Genomic DNA, 13,572 nt, shown 5'->3' on the forward strand with positions numbered 1-13,572 from the left:
AAATAAGGGCACTCAGAGGTGTTTTTTTTTTGGTTGTTGTTGTTTGTTTTTTTTTGAGAGAGAGAGAGACAATGCAAGAGAGAGAGAGAGCACACATGGGGGTGGGGGTGAGAAGGGGCAAGGGGAGAGGGAGAATCTTAAGCAGAATCCACGCCCAGTGTGTTGCCCAAGATGGGGCTTGATCTCCTGACCCCGAGATCACAACCTGAGCCGAAATCAAAAGTTGGATGCTTAACCAACTGAGCCACCCAGGTCCCCCAGATTCAGAGATTTTTTTAAAAAGGGATTAAGAAAGTAAAGAAAATGACTTGGCTATATTCAGAAAATAATTTTTTTATCATATTATCTTAAACTATAATTGTATCACCATTTTTAGAACACAAACACAGGATTATAAGTTACAAGGTATTTTGCCAACCTTAAATTCCACTGTTTCATTTAATGTTACTTGTCCATAATTCCAATTTTCTCCATAATTTCCTTCCTTTTGGAAAACTGTCTTCTCCATATTTTGGTCACTGCTGATATTAATGCTTAATTTATAGACATTTTCACCATACATATAATACCTAGTTTGGAAACAAGCACAAATGATTGGATTTCTACAATATTAGAATAAATGCAATCTAGGGTTCTTCTAAATCCTTTACTTTCTCCGGAATATTTCCTTTTTCCTTGAGTGAGGGAGTTGCTAGTAAAGGGGTGGGGGAGTCTTCCAGCATTTTGTTACTTTATCAACTGGAAAAATAAGAGCAAATCCATTAAAACTTGGGATGTCTTCGTGAAATCGTGAGCCTGGCAATATGACAAAGGCAATGGAACTCATTAAATAAGGAGGTATTTAACATGTGTCTATGACATACCAGAAGCTGAGGCAGACTGGTTCTAAAGTGGGGTCTAAAGGGAGGCTTAAGAGTCCTACTCTTTCTCGCCTCCCTCCTGGTCCAGTCGGGGTGGAAATGTAAAATCCTGTAAAAACAACAAAAGAAGTATTTACTTCACTTAACCGTCAGCCATTTCATTAGGTGAGGTATAGCATGTTATAAGTAGAAAGGAACAACTTTAAGGTGAAAATATAAGGAGGAGAAAAGGAAGGTAGATGTGAACCCAGAAGGCACTGTCTCTGCCATAATAAATTATTATTTAGGAAAATCACTTCTCAACTCTGGACCTCCCAATTTATAAAACAAGAGCCTTGAACTGGAGCATTGCTAAGGGTATATCAAACTCTGACTTTTATGAGTCCACATGATTATTTTATCGTATTATTGTAGCCAGATACCACTTTAATTCCCATTTACTAGATGTTTTTATCAATTCACTTCTTCAGGGACAATGATCACACAAGAGTATTTAGATATGCTGGTGGGCTAACTCATGATATATGCAAGTATTTAAGCACAAATTTGAAGGTAATTTTAAGAGTTTCAAAGATCAGTTTTTTATTCCATTGACTATACTGCATTTCTCTATATAAGAAGTTACCTGATTTTATAATGGTTTCATCTTCCATATTCCTTTGAATGATAGCTAATCAGATCACAGAAGAACAGGAAGCATGCTAATCTACATGAAGCTTTCTATAATAGCTCAAGCCACTGCATAAAGTGCTTTCTGGTCCAGAATTCATTATTCCAACCAAGGATTTGAGTCATTTGAAGTGTGGGAAGAATTGCTAGAGTGAGATAATCTTGAACATTTTCTTAGAGAAATTTAATTTTTTAATTCTTAGCTTGCTGCTTATATATTATGTCAGAAAGCAGGAATCATGTAACAAAATATGTTATGAAGCAAAGGAAATATTGGTTAAATCTGATTTATAATTTCTAAATCTGATTTCTAATAAGTGTAGTTTTTTATGAAATGTTGAAATTTAGTGTTTATTTGAAATCAAGCATCTTCTCTCTTGTGCTAACAGAAATTTTTATAGGCAATGCTGTATAAAACTCAAACTTGGGGTGCCTGGGTGGCTCAGTCATTAAGCGTCTGCCTTCGGCTCAGGTCATGATCCCAGGGTCCTGGGATCGAGTCCTGCATCAGGCTCCCTGCTCAGTGGGGAGCCTGCTTTTCCCTCCCCCTCTGCCACTCCCCTCTGCTTGTGCTCTCTCTCGCTCTCTCTCTCATCAAATGGATAAATAAAATCTTAAAAAAAAAAAACAAACAAAAAACTAAAACTCATTCATTTACAACATGCAGAGTAAGGATAAGATATGAAGAAAAATACTAGTAAAACTGCTAATAGATATATCAGTTTATATTTAGATTGGTAAGGCAAAAAAAAAAACACCTCAGAATGAATATTTTATCAAGGTGAAATCATGGTCAAATATACTAATAAATATACATACACTAGATTTAAGTTATAAAATGTAAAATGGAAATGAATGCATGTTTAACATTTTATATTAACACATTACTTATACTTTATATAATGCTATGGCATTTCATGAGTACTTATTTTTAGCTCTATAGTTAGTGCTCAGTTACTCAACCTAACAAAAAATGTAGCATAGATACAGAGGGGATGATCCAGAATCTACCCTTTAAATGCTGAATTCCAAATCCCTTTTGAGTTGACATTAATTTTAGTTGATTAGAATGTAGTTGGGGAGGAAATAATTAAAATTCCATTGAATGCCATGAATAAATAATGAAATGGCTAACCTGTTCAGAAATATTTCTAGTTAGCAGCAATTATACAACATAAAAACTATTTATGTTTGCCCATGTTCAGTTAGTTATATTTAGAAATATTTTTAATCTAATGTTTACTCATTAAGCAGTAATATTATATATGGGATTTTATGATGCTATGAGTTTTGTATCATTGTTCAGATAAAATGTAATTATGTGGACCATAGTACTTTATGAATTTTCCATAAATAAATTTTTAAAAGCACAATATATTAAATATCACATAGCATTGCACATTTTGGAATAAAAAATAAAATACATTAATAGTAATATAATAAAATAAAAATTAATAAAATAATAAATAATATGTTAACAATTTCTGTGATATCAGTTAAATTCCTTACTTAACAAATTAGAAGATGGAGGAAATTCTTCATAAAATTATGAATTTTAAAAATAGAGTATTGCTTACATAAAAATTTACTTAGTCTACCTAATTGTCCTTAAATTTCATCTATACCGTTTGCCTGTGGGGGCCACTTGACCTCTATTTAATGTCTGTCAGATATAGCAGGAATCATTGTGTTTAAGGCAGCCCATTCCATTTCAACACAATTAGAAACTCTTTTTTTTTAAGAGTAAGTTATTGTGTGCTTATTTTTTTTCTAATTTTGCTCCTGGGCTCATTAAGGATAAATGAATTTATGTTAACTCTACAAATATTTAAAGGCTACTATTTTGCCTTTTCTAAGACTTCTCAAGATAATCCATCCTTTTTGCCTTCAATAATTTAATATGGCACAATTTCAATTGCTTCTCCATTTGATAAGCTCTCAATTAGCTGTACAACCAGTTGGTTCAGGACACGGCACGCGGCAGCATGCACGGGCATGTGTGCGTGCAGACACGACGTGCGTGATGCCGGTGTGTGGGGTTCCACTCAGAGTATGGAAACCAGAAGTTCACACAATATTTCTGTTGGAGTATCTTACCAGGTGGATATCCTAAAACTTGGGACTGTGATTTAAGTTATAGCATTGACACTCTTTATTTCCAAGTGTATGTCATTCATAGTTCTCCAACTCTCTATGAAAATTCTTCATCTCCAACATTCTTGCTCAGTAATGCCTCTTTCTGCACAATCTAACTGATCCCTTATTCAACACCTTTTACCATCTCCTTATTTCCTGCTAAACAAACATAAATTTACTCTGAAGTTTGAGGCTTCTGTACTATGTATGACTTCAATGTCATTTTCTAGCCATAGCTCTTATAATTCATCTATTTATATGCAACACTTCTATAATATTAGATTATTTTAATTTGCTCAACACCCAGAAATTTTATGACATTTGGGTCTTTTTTTTTCTTCCTGTTTTTATGTCACTCTACTTCTCTTTACAATTGTACATGTCAAAATCCTACTAATTTTTTGAAGTCATTAAATCAAATTGCCATCTCCTTTAGAAAGCTCCTCTTGGTGCTCCCAGTTATATGGGACCACTCCTTGTGAATTCTGGGTTGCATGTGTACTTCTCTGATGTTACTCAGTCTGTTCTATTACGTATTATATTCATGTTCACATGTGACTTGTAAAACAGACTTTGGGAAAAGAGTGACACTTAGTTCATTTTTGAATTCTCAATATGGATTAGCTGAATGTTGCTTAATTTATTCTTGTTACATCAATTTGACTTGCCTTTTTATTTTAAATTTATTAAAGTAATACACAAAAGGAATGGTTAAACGGGTATTTTTTATAACCACATGGGAATTTCTATGGTCAAATGATAATTTCTTTTAAAGTCCTACAAATTTCTTGAAATGTCTTTGAGAACTCTTGGAATTAACCTCAGAGTCAGCCTAAAACTCAGAAGATTGATTTTATTTTGTTAATTTAAGCATACAGTGAACCTCTTTCTTGAGCCTTAGGTTTTTCTTACAACTTCTTTCTATCCCTTTTTCTTTTTATTTCTCCATGAAACAAACCTAACCTTTCACATCCAACACTTCAGTTGAGGAGAAAAAGTGTTGGACATGTGCTGAAGTGATACAGAGACAGCAGCAACTGGGGAGGCAGTAAAACTTTGTGGAAAGTTGGAGATTCCTCTCACAAAGAAAATAGGTTGATATAAACCATTTTGTGGGTAGTCAGTGCCTACGTAAAATTAACTGAACCCAGCAGATAAATATTGCAAGTGTTAGATTACAGAATGTTTCAAATTCAAGTCCATCTATATTAGAAAGTAGTATCATTTCCTAAAATTCAACATCACAGGAAAGATAAGGGAATAAAGACAATATTACTTTGAAAACACAAAAATCATACTTATTTTAGAAAAAAATGATCTATGCTAAATGAAATGCAACTATCTAAAAGACTTAATATACTTTTGAAAATTGAGCAATGTAACTACTTTTCTCCCAGCCTACCACTTAAAAGAGCACCACAGCCAATTTGTGTCTGTTGAATGCTTTTGCATCATGAAAAGAAAATAGTTATAATACCTAACATTTATATAACACTTGTCGTGTGCCAGGCACTTCCTTTTTCTTTCTTTCTTTCTTTCTTTCTTTCTTTCTTTCTTTCTTTCTTTCTTTCTTTCTTTCTTTCTTTCTTTCTTTCTTTCTTTCGTAAGCATAGTAACCAATTTAATGTTCAAAACATGCCTCTAAAGTCAGGTCCTATTATCATCAACCCACTTCCCGGATGAGGGACCTAAGGTGGAGAGAGAGAAGAGATAACTTGCAGTGCTGGTTTAAATCTAGCTGACTTCAGAGTCTCATTTTAATGGTCTTTGCTACTACACTGTGCTAACCCCTAAGCCTTAGAAACACTTATGATTTCATTGAGAAAGGCCAACAAAGAAATATTTTCTTTGGGCTGTCTAGCCCTCTTGTGACCCTTCCATTTCTGAAGTTTTCACATGTTACTGACCTCATTTTCTCTGAATGTTCTGAACAAACGAGCCAGTTCTGAGCACCCCAAGATGCTGCCCTGTATCATTGCAATCATCTCCACCGACTCCCTTTGCTTCTAGAAGGTACAGAGAAACTCTGAGCCTTGACAGTGCAGATTTAGGAGCCCGTTGCTCTACCAGGAGAGAGTTCTTTAGAAGGAACCAAAAAGCTAGGGGGCTTAGATGTTCTTCCCTAAAGCAATGTTAATTCAAAGTTTATTCTGTTTCATTTAGACTTTTCTGTCATTTAAAGTGAAGGCAAAGAACAAAAACCCCTTTTAAAGTGAAGGCAAAGAACAAAAAACCCCTGCATGGATAAGAAGAACAGCAGGAGAGATTTAATTCTCTTCGATTTCAGAGGTAGGATGTTCTGACACATAAAAAAGCAGGTTGGAAGAAAAATGCCCCTGGGTGTGTGTGTGTGGTGGGGGGGGGAGGATGTCTGGTAGATTATGAAATCACTGGTATGAGAGTTGGAGAGAACCTATTAAATCCTATCATCCGTTCTCATTACACCACTGCCTCTGGTGGGCTCTGAACTGCTCTGACTTGTCTCATTTTAAATAACTCCAGCTACAGGACTTTCTCCTGAGACTCCATTTCCGACCCAACTATTTAAAACCTCCACCTGACATTCAACCTGTTTCACTTTGGTCATTTTCATCCTATTTCCCTAGTTATTTAATCTGCTGGCAAGCTGAAACCATTTTTTCTCCTGTAACGTACTTATATTCTTCAGATATCAGTGGAATTATTTTATCTCTTATTATGATGACATAAAAGTAGAAAAATGATCATTTGAACGTCAAAGATTTCAACTACATAAAAGGTATCTGTCATAGTCAATAGATATAAACGCTTTCTGTACTTTCCTCTAACTACTCTTGTCCAAGTGTGGTAAAGACTTTTTTTTTTTTATTACAATAAAGACAAAAATATGGTCAAATTATTTGACTGTTTTAGGCCAGGCTTCTTCAGAGAGCTGGGGTGATTATCACTTTGGGGTTAGTCTTTAGCTGTGCAGATTACTAATTTACCCATAGAGGATCAGACTCTGGGAAGTCACTTGTTCAAAGAAGATTAACTACGTATAATAGTATGCATGTCATTATTTTCAATACTGAACATGTATGGTGTAATGGGATTGGCCATTTACACAGAACACATTTTTGTTCATAGCTCTACACTGCTAGATAATTAAGCAGAATCCTGTTGTCTTTCCTTTCAGATTATTTCCAGAATCTGACCTCAGTGCATCTGCTCCCACTGATTTGAAAGTCCTGTGGCCTCTTCTCTGGGTGGGGTGATAACTCTCCACTGGTCTCCCTGACAACGTTCCTGCCTTTCCATAAACTATTCTAGCAGCCAGTGTGAATCCTATCACTTCTATGCTCAAGAACCTCCCATAGCTCTTCATTTCACCAAGGAAAAAGCCAAAGCCATAGAAGAGCCATTATTATCTGCACTCTACTGGCCCTGTTTATTCCATGTCAGCCATATTGGCCTCCTGGCTTTTCTTCAAACGGGTCAGGCATGCTCCCTTTAAAGTCTTTGTTCTGCATGTTCCCTCTGTGTAGAATAATCTATGTGGCTGATTCCTTCAATTCTGTAAAGTTTTGATTTAAATGTCACCTTTCAATGGGACCTCATCCGATCACCCTGTTTTAATCTGGAACAGCACCTCAGCACACTTGCCTTCACCATTGTCCTTACCAAGCTCTATATATTTTCTCAGAACACTCATTCACTTTTAGCATATCCACAAATTGTAATTACTTGTCATACACATTGCTTAGTTTCTAGTTTTAAGTTTCTTTTTTTCCCCCCTAGAATATATGTTCCATGATTGCAGAAAATCTGGTTTATTTTTGTTCAAAGATAATACTTTGAGTCCCTTGAATAGGTACTGGGGCTCAAAAAACAAACAAACTTCTTGAATAAAGGAGTAGAAGAATTAATCAACTGAGGCTTTTATTGATGACTGTGGAAATAGATTAAAAATAGATCACAAGTAGTCACTTTTTATTAAGCAATGTTTTGATCAAGTTGAAGTAGTGTGATGAACCAAATTTTATTATTCCAGGTAGACCACTGTCTAAAGGAACAGGATTAGTCAGATACATTTTTGCCCTGGAAAAGTGAATTCTTTGATGTCCTCTTACCAGATGTCATTCACAACTGACATTAAATCAGCTATTTACTTTTCACGTTATAAAAATGAGAGTATTGATCTCTGTAACAAAAGTGGCCATTGATAATAAATTACAATGCACATGTGCTCAGGTTATTTTTATGTTACAAACAATTTCATGCAGTCAATAATTCACTCAATCAGGAATTGCTTATTGAGTCAAAGTTGTAGATACTCATTCATTAAATTTAAAAATAATTTTACATGTTAATTAGATTCAGATACTGAAACTGCACTAGGAATTCAAAGATGAAGCTTCTTGTTTCTGAAAAGAAACAAATAACTAAGAAAATATAATACCATGTGGCAGGAAAAATAAAAGAAGTGTTTATAATGTTTAATGGAAAGGAAAATTTCAACTCAGAACTTCTAGACAGATTTTATGGAAGTGGTGATATGAGATCTGTGTGCTCAATGCCTAGAGCCATGTCTGGTTAAAGGAAGATTGCAATGCATTTTTTTGAATTGAACCATATTTTCACCAGTAACCTTTTGACAAGTCATATTGTAGGATGGATTTTGCCTAAGAAAATTATCTAAATGCAGAAATTTCTATTCTGTCCTTTTTGTCATTTTCCTTACTTTACAAGATCCACATTACTTCTAGATTTGGAAACTCCCTGTTCAGTGATTAATTTGGTATTATAAATACATGCTTCCAGGATTTTCATGGGTGGTCTTCCCACTATGATTTCCTTATCTCCTGATAATTCCCCATGATTTCTGTTCTTTTCCATCAACTATTATTGTTTCCAATGATATTTTCTTACCTGAAATCTAATTCTAATATTCACACAAAAAGTTATTTACAAATTACAATCCTTCCCTCAGGACCATGCCTTAGAATCAGCTCATCCACAGTCCTTTTGGTATGGACGGATGGCTGTGTCTCCACAATTTATATGTTGAAACTCTAATCCCATATGATGATGTTTGGAGGTAGGGCGTTTGGGAGATAATTAGTGACCTTATGAGAAGATATAAGAGAGAGTGCTGACTCTCTGTCTCTCTCCCTCTGTTGTGTGAGGATACAGTGAGAAGACATGGGTCCATGATGAGCTCTCACCAGAATCTGACCATGCTGGCACCCTGACCACAGACTTCCAGTCCCCAAAACTATGAGAAATAAATTATTGTTTAAACGAAGCAGCCTGTGGTATTCCGTCATAGTGGCTTAAACAGACTAAGTCAGCTCCTCAGAAGAAGAAAATCTATCTCTAGATCTTTATTCCAAGATAGCATGATCTTGTATATCGAGAATTCTAAGATAGTCTTTAAAAACTATTGGCGTTAATAAACAAGTTCAGCAAAGTTTCAGGGTTCAAGACCAATATACCAAAATCAATTGTATTTCTCTACACCAACAATAAATAATTGGAAAATGAAATTAAGGCAAAGTAGACCATAGTTCAGAAAAACTAATTGCCTCCTACAAGTCCAGTTAGTAAATAATAAGTGGCAAATCTAGGGTGACAACCCAAGTCTTCTCATCTGTAATGGCCCCTGTGAACTTTTTAATGTTTCATGAATATATAAGGTCAAAGAATATGTTTTTTTAAATACAAACTTTTACTTGCCTATTTGATTAGCATTTTCATTGAAAAGTACTTATTAGCCATGATTATTTTTAAAAAGAAAATCTGAAAAAACTGTTTTGAATTAAACAACAGACAACACATACCATTTTCCTTTTGATTTTTGAATTAAATATGAATTATACCTGAATCATTGCTGAAAGTATGGTCAAAATTTGGTCCGGTAAAAGGAGGAAAGGTGTTTCCCTGAATCCTTTCCCATTCATTATCATCATTTAGATCCTGGACCCAGAAACAAAAGCCATCTTCAAAATTACAGTTAATTTTCTCATAATCTGTGAATTAAAAAAAAGAAAACACTTCAAATTTATTCCACACTGTGACTAATTGTAATCAATTGCATGAAAATAATCTAGTCTTATACTGTCTTATACACTTATTTTTTTACTTTAATTTTATTTAAATTCAATTAATTAACATATAGTGTATTATTAGTTTCAGAGGTAGAATTTAGTGATTTATCAGTTGCATATAACACCCATTGCTCATTCCATTAAGTGTCTTCCTTAATGCCCATTCACCCAGTTACACCATCCCCCAACCCATCTCCCCTCCAGCAACCCTCAGTTTGTTTCCTACGGTTAAAAGTCTCTTCTGGTTTGAATCCCTCTCTGATTTCATCTTGTTTTATTTTTCTCTCCCTTCCCCTATGCTCCTCTATACACTTATAACTGTCAGGCACACAATCTTTTTTTATTCATCATAATTTTGTTTCATTCCATTTAGTTAAAAAAAAAACCCAGCTTTTTGTTGTCAACTGTCTTAAATTAACATTCTTCCTATATCCGAGTAGGGCTTTAGCAAAGACAAGCTTCTTATTCTTATTGTTCTTTAAGTTTTACATCTTACCTCTCTTTGTTTACCCACATAAACTTTGTCTCCTATTTTTCTCTCCTCTTTTTACTAAATTTAATACTTGGGTCAAAATTAGGTTGATATGGAATATTCTCAGAATTAGTTTTATGCATATACATATATATGAAACTTTGTAATTTTTGTCAAATTGGTTATTTGATTCTTTTGAAGAACATGAACTATTTTCTAATTTCCCAATTTCTCCAAGTATCAAGTAGAGAGAGCTATACATAAGAGATACTCATAAAGAACTTGCATAATGAGACAAATTATGACCTTGTTCTAAAATTTTAGGTTCTGCTACTTTTAAAGTTCCATTACAATATTGAAGCATCTGAAGATTCAAAGGCTAAAGAATAAACAATACTTACTATTAAGCTCTGTGCTGTTAAATGCAGTGTATGTTGCATTAAATCCAATATAATCATTTTCATCAGATTCTATTAGAAAGGTGGCAGTAACTTGGTTGGAAAAGATCCTAATTGTGCCAGGATTGGTTTCCCAGAGAGAAGCTACAAAAAAAAAAAAAAAAAAAAAAAAAGAATGACTATTATATGTATATATCTATCTGTTTATTCATCTATTGATTGATCCATCCTCTGTCCATCCATCAATTTGTTTTATCAACTGATCTATCAATCTATCTTATACCATTCAGTTAACTAAAAGCATTAGTTATGACTGATTTTTTTAATTGAAATGCCTCTCCTCCTAAGCATTAGAAAACCTCAAATTATTATGCATATTTGTGGTTTGAAAAAGCTCTATTTTTATTTTTAATTATTAGCCACACAACACTATATAGACATATAAAAAGAAAAGATGTATTCCTTTATTGAGGCAGTTCCTCTAAGAAACACACAAGTTAAGCAGTTATAAAACTAAAAATTTGGCTCTATCAGGTATTTCTCATGCCACACTAATAATGGTTAAAACTTGGGTTGCAATAATAGAAGCAAGAGTATTTCTTTGCCTGTCTACCCATATAACTGTAGGACTTCAAAAGAATACTAGGTGAGTGAAAGATTTTTTCCTACGGAATTTTATATTGATTTTATCATTTTTTCTGTCCTGACTCTAAGCCAAATTAGGGATATCTTCCCAGATTTTTTATTCTCAAGGGTTTAAATACACTCTCATAGATTTTGTTTATTTGGATATTTAATTTCTTTATTGATTTTTTATGATAGTTATTTGTGCTTTATTCATATCACTATGCCTGGTGATGCTAAGATTTACTTATGAATTACTGAAAATCTAAGCACATGAAAATAAGTGAGAATAGCATTTAGGCAAATCATGGTATTCAAGGAGTAAAAGAACATGAGGGTAACTTACACCTATCACTTTTGGTAGTTAGCCTCTGTGAATTTTGTTTTCATCATCTATAGAAGTAAAAATTATAAAACACTTACATAATATGGTTTTGGGGAGCTTTTATTGAGCTAACTTAAAGTGCTTAGAATACTATTTTGCACATTGCAAGTCATTAGTGTATGCTAAAATTTATTATTAATATCACATTAGCCCTTGGAGAAATTTATATGACTTGGCTTATTTGTTAATTAATGTAAATATTTATGTTGATTATAATTTTAAGGAACTGGATTTATCAACCACAGAAATAAGCAGATTATCAAATGGCTGGCCCATTTATTTTAGCCAAATGTGACTTACTTGAGTTCATCTGTTTTATGTATATTCACTATTATATTTGTACTAGGGGCTTTTCTAACACAATGAGTAATTGCATTGTGTTTGAAGTCAGAGAGTCTTTTTTTTTTTTAAGATTTTATTTATTTATTTGAGAGAGGGAACATGAGAGAGAGAGAGAGAGCATAAGCGGTGGGGGAGAGGGAGAGGGAGATGCAGACTCCCCACTGAGCAAAGAGACCGATGTGGGACTCGATCCCAGGACCCTGGGATCATGACCTGAGCCAAAGGCAGTCACTCAACCGACTGAGCCTCCCAGGTGCCCCGAAGTCAGAGAATCTTAAGTCTGATTTCTGCCTCCAACACTAACTAGCTTTATGGACTTGTAGTCATTTAACCTCTTAGGCCTCATTTCCTTCTCCTGTAATGCATACTTTGCAGGTTTATTGAAAATATAGAGTAAGAATATCCACACACAACACCCAGTATAGTGAATGTTACATTAATAGCACCCAATACAAAGTATACATCATATGCTTAACTATTTCTCAAACTGTTTAATCAAAAACACTTATTAGATAGGATTCACTTTTCATTATCACAAGTGCAATTTGAAAGCCAAAATAGTTGAAATAAATGCAGCTTGAAAAATAGATGTCACTTGTAACCTCATGTCAGCTCTACACTTGACTCTCCCTCCAAAGTGTGAGGAAAACTAGTTATTCCCAGGACTCCATTTTTATATCCTCTTCTTCATCCTTATTTTATTTCCTCTTGGAATTTCACTCTTAATTTGTTGGCTATCATGAATAGGTAGGTCTGTGTATTTTGAGACCAGACAGAATAAAGCGGAGTGAGCCCATGTATATTAATTCATTCCCCGCTTTCTTTTCAGCTTCTAAGGGTGTCCACATACATATGGACAGATGGTTATATAAGAGCAATACCACCTACAGCTACCATTTACTGATCTTACATCCTGGGCTAGTCATTGTTTCATCCACTTTACTCGAAATAGCCCTGCGAGAGACTGAGAAGTCAAGTGCATATTGAAAATAGGAAGATATTCTGTGAGTTGCAATGCTAGAGAGAATGAGAACAATGGTTTTCAGGATTTGTCTGAATTTTGCTTTATGGGGAGTAACAGTTAAAGAAAGCATAGTAACCAAAGACATAATTATATTTCTTTGGAAAATTCCACATGATTTTAAAAACCTAAAGTAGAGAAGGTTCATGTGAAATCATAACCATTTTATTACTAAGAAGATTGATCACATAGGGCACTAAATTGTTAATTTTTATAATGAGAACCAGTTTTGCTTTTTCCTGTCATTAACTTAAAGTTCAAGTCCACATTCAGCTTAAAATCAAAGTGAAAACACATTATTTCAGAGTTTACCACATATTTTCATTTTGATAATAGATTATTTATTTGTTTTAACTTACCTCTTAACATCTTGCTTGTACCCACACCTTCATAAATATTTAATACATCTGTATAATATGTATTAAAATAATCGAAGCTCAGTTTAATGGAGAGTCCTTGATTTACACTAAATTAAAGCAAAAAATAGATTACTACCCTCTTAATAGGTTGTTACAACTCTTTATGCATTCTAAAATTTGAATGTATTTTCTAATTATGATTTAAAAAAAGACATGACATAACGATTGACACTCAGTG

At 34.0% G+C, this 13,572-nt stretch overlaps 1 protein-coding gene across 1 annotated transcript in view; it reads right to left on the reverse strand.

Annotated features, from left to right (window-relative positions):
• TMPRSS15 (transmembrane serine protease 15) overlaps positions 1 to 13,572 on the reverse strand; it is a 113,658-nt gene that overhangs the window by 65,755 nt on the left and 34,331 nt on the right. The window contains exons 9-13 of the mRNA XM_081798898.1: positions 13,335 to 13,441; positions 10,607 to 10,747; positions 9,506 to 9,655; positions 864 to 969; positions 419 to 569 (exon numbers count right to left, since the gene is read on the reverse strand). Coding sequence (XP_081655024.1) covers positions 419 to 569; positions 864 to 969; positions 9,506 to 9,655; positions 10,607 to 10,747; positions 13,335 to 13,441 — 655 coding nt within the window. The remainder of the gene's footprint in view (positions 1 to 418; positions 570 to 863; positions 970 to 9,505; positions 9,656 to 10,606; positions 10,748 to 13,334; positions 13,442 to 13,572) is intronic.

Source organism: Leptonychotes weddellii, chromosome 1, assembly GCF_054177405.1.
Source record: "Leptonychotes weddellii isolate Sample4059 chromosome 1, ASM5417740v2, whole genome shotgun sequence".
Classification (NCBI taxonomy): Eukaryota; Metazoa; Chordata; class Mammalia; order Carnivora; family Phocidae; genus Leptonychotes; species Leptonychotes weddellii.